Source organism: Ammodytes marinus (genome assembly GCF_949987685.1).
Source record: "Ammodytes marinus genome assembly, contig: scaffold_123, whole genome shotgun sequence".
Lineage (NCBI taxonomy): Eukaryota > Metazoa > Chordata > Actinopteri > Uranoscopiformes > Ammodytidae > Ammodytes > Ammodytes marinus.
In genome coordinates, this window is record NW_027648105.1 from 27,501 (window position 1) to 30,000 (window position 2,500).

The window sequence follows — 2,500 nt, forward strand, 5'->3', positions numbered from 1 at the left end:
CGCGTGTGCGTGTGCGTGTGCGTGTGTGCGTGTGCGTGTGCGTGTGCGTGTGTGTGTGTGTGTGTGTGTGTGTGTGTGTATAAACAGGATAAAGGGAGCTGGTAGACTCACACTGGAGGTTTCTTTGGCTCTCCATCAAACTTGGGTTTCCTGTGAGAGGCGGGCGCTCTACTCTCCAACAGCTCCCTCTGGGGGAGACACACCGTTAATACACACACACACACACACACACACACACACTGTCCAATACACACAGTTAACTCATCTTCACACAACCACACACAAATACACACTGTTAACTCTTTACACACACACACACACTCACTCCAATACACACAATGTTACCTCATCTTTACACACACACACTCCAATTCACAGAGTTAACTCATCTTCACACAACCACACACACACACACACTGTAACTCTGTAGTAAGTGATCTGCAGCCAACCTTTGTTTCTGTTTATCTAACGGTGTTAATAGGTGAGGGGCCGGGCCTTTCCTTCAGTATGCACTAGGGGTGGGAATCTCTTGGCACCTCACGATTCGATTCCGATTCAGAGGTCAACGATTCGATTCAAAATCGATTTTCAATGCATCTCAATGCAATTTTTTTTACATACATAACCATGTGTGATTTTCAAAAATATATTTGTATGCACATCTGAGTTTGCTCCTCAGAGTTTGCTAATCACTTCCTACTTTTGTGATGATCATTAAAGACTAACAACAGATGAATTGCCTTCTCTAATATTGTATTAAGAGACAAGCTTTTCTTGTCACAAATATGACTTTCTATGAACAGTGCAATAATCAATGCAGCTTTCAACACAATATGGAAGTATGTAAACACTAAACCGATTCAGGTTAATTTTCTTTCTACTCTTGTGAATCATGTTTCTATAGGATTTCTATTCTATTATTTTCTGTCATTTCAACACAAGCCAGTGCAGGTCATATGGGTTTGCTGCTCTCTGCCCTTTTGTCAAAATACTAGTATTAGATACTTGAAAAATAATAATAATAATTTATTTTTATTTTTTTATAAATCGATTAACTTATCTGAATTGATTCGGAATCGTTCGAGAGAGAATCGCGATGCATCGGAGAATCGATAATTTTTCCCACCCCTAGTATGCACACAGTATGGACAGGGAGGGGATGGAGAGGAGCCATTACACACAGGACAGACAGACAGGCAGGACAGACAGGCAGGACAGACAGACAGACAGACAGACAGACAGACAGACAGACAGACAGACAGACAGACAGCAGATGGTGAGGAGATATTAGCTGATTCAATCCCTCAGTCTGACAGATGTCTTTGTATCTAGACAGTAAAGGCCTCGGCAGACGGGGGAGTGTCTCACTGCCCAGCGTTTATACCAAGCCTAGGCTCTGTAAACTGGCTGTTTTACTAAGGACATGTCCTATGAGCTTAGGGGCGTGTCATATGTGTTTGGGGGCGTGGTCTGTGTTTGGGGGGCGTGTCATATGTGCTTGGGGGCGTGGCATGTGTTTAGGGGCGTGTTCTATGTGCGTGGGGGTGTGTCCTATGTCTTTAGAGGCGTGTCTTATGTGTGTTGGGTCGTGTCCTATGTGTTTGTGCGTGTCCTATGTGTTTAGGGGCGTGTCCTATATGTTTGGGGGCGTGTCATGTATTTGGGGCGTGTCCTATGTGTTAGGGGCGTGTCATTATGTGTGATTGGGGGCGTGTCATATGTATTTGGGGCGTGTCCTATGTGTTTAGGGGCGTGTCCTATGTGTTTGGGGACGTGACATGTATTTGGGGGCGTGTCCTATGTGTTAGGGCATGTCATTGTGTGTGATTGGGGGCGTGCCCTATGTGTTTGGGGGCGTGTCCTATGTGTTTGGGGCGTGTCATGTGTGTTTGGGGCGTGTCCTTTGTATTTAGGGGCGTGTCCTGTGTGCGTGGGGGCGTGGCCACTGACCACGGGTCGGTACTGAACCTCGTATCTCTTCTGGTCCTCGGCCGCTTTCTTGATCCAAACGATCTTCTCCTTCTTCTCCATCGACTTCCAGGTGGACTCCATCCCGGCCTGGGCCTTACGCCGGTCACTCTGTAACACATAATATATATATACTGTTATTACATTACCTCATAGCTAACCCCCTAACCCATGACCCTTAACCCCTAACCCCCATAAACACAGAGAGCAGGTAGGAAGACTTCTATATATTCTGTTATTATCAATCTTTTCCATTAATCCCACACAGCTAGCATGGATAGATGGATGGACAGACAGACAGACAGACAGACAGACAGACAGACAGACAGGCAGGCAGGCAGGCAGACAGACAGACAGACAGACACACAGGCAGACAGACAGACAGGCAGACAGACAGACAGACAGACCCTGTATTTGGCGAGGTAATCCCCGATCACGCTGCTCTGCCACATTTCCTCCGCGGTGCGCGGCGTCTCCGGGAGCTTCACCGTCTGTTTCTTTGAGTTTCTGCTAGTCACCGCGGCTGGCGGCC

The 2,500-nt window shown here is 46.8% G+C and overlaps 1 protein-coding gene across 2 annotated transcripts in view; it reads right to left on the minus strand.

The window, feature by feature from the left end:
- ubtfl (upstream binding transcription factor, like) overlaps positions 1 to 2,500 on the minus strand; it is a 28,093-nt gene that overhangs the window by 7,365 nt on the left and 18,228 nt on the right. The window contains exons 13-15 of one of the 2 annotated variants that reach the window (XM_080054918.1): positions 2,376 to 2,500; positions 1,969 to 2,079; positions 112 to 188 (exon numbers count right to left, since the gene is read on the minus strand). The exon at positions 2,376 to 2,500 is cut by the window's right edge and continues 34 nt beyond it. In XM_080054918.1, coding sequence (XP_079911044.1) covers positions 112 to 188; positions 1,969 to 2,079; positions 2,376 to 2,500 — 313 coding nt within the window. Of the gene's footprint in view, positions 1 to 111; positions 189 to 1,950; positions 2,080 to 2,375 lie in introns of both variants that reach the window. The other variant, XM_080054917.1, reaches the window with a different exon arrangement.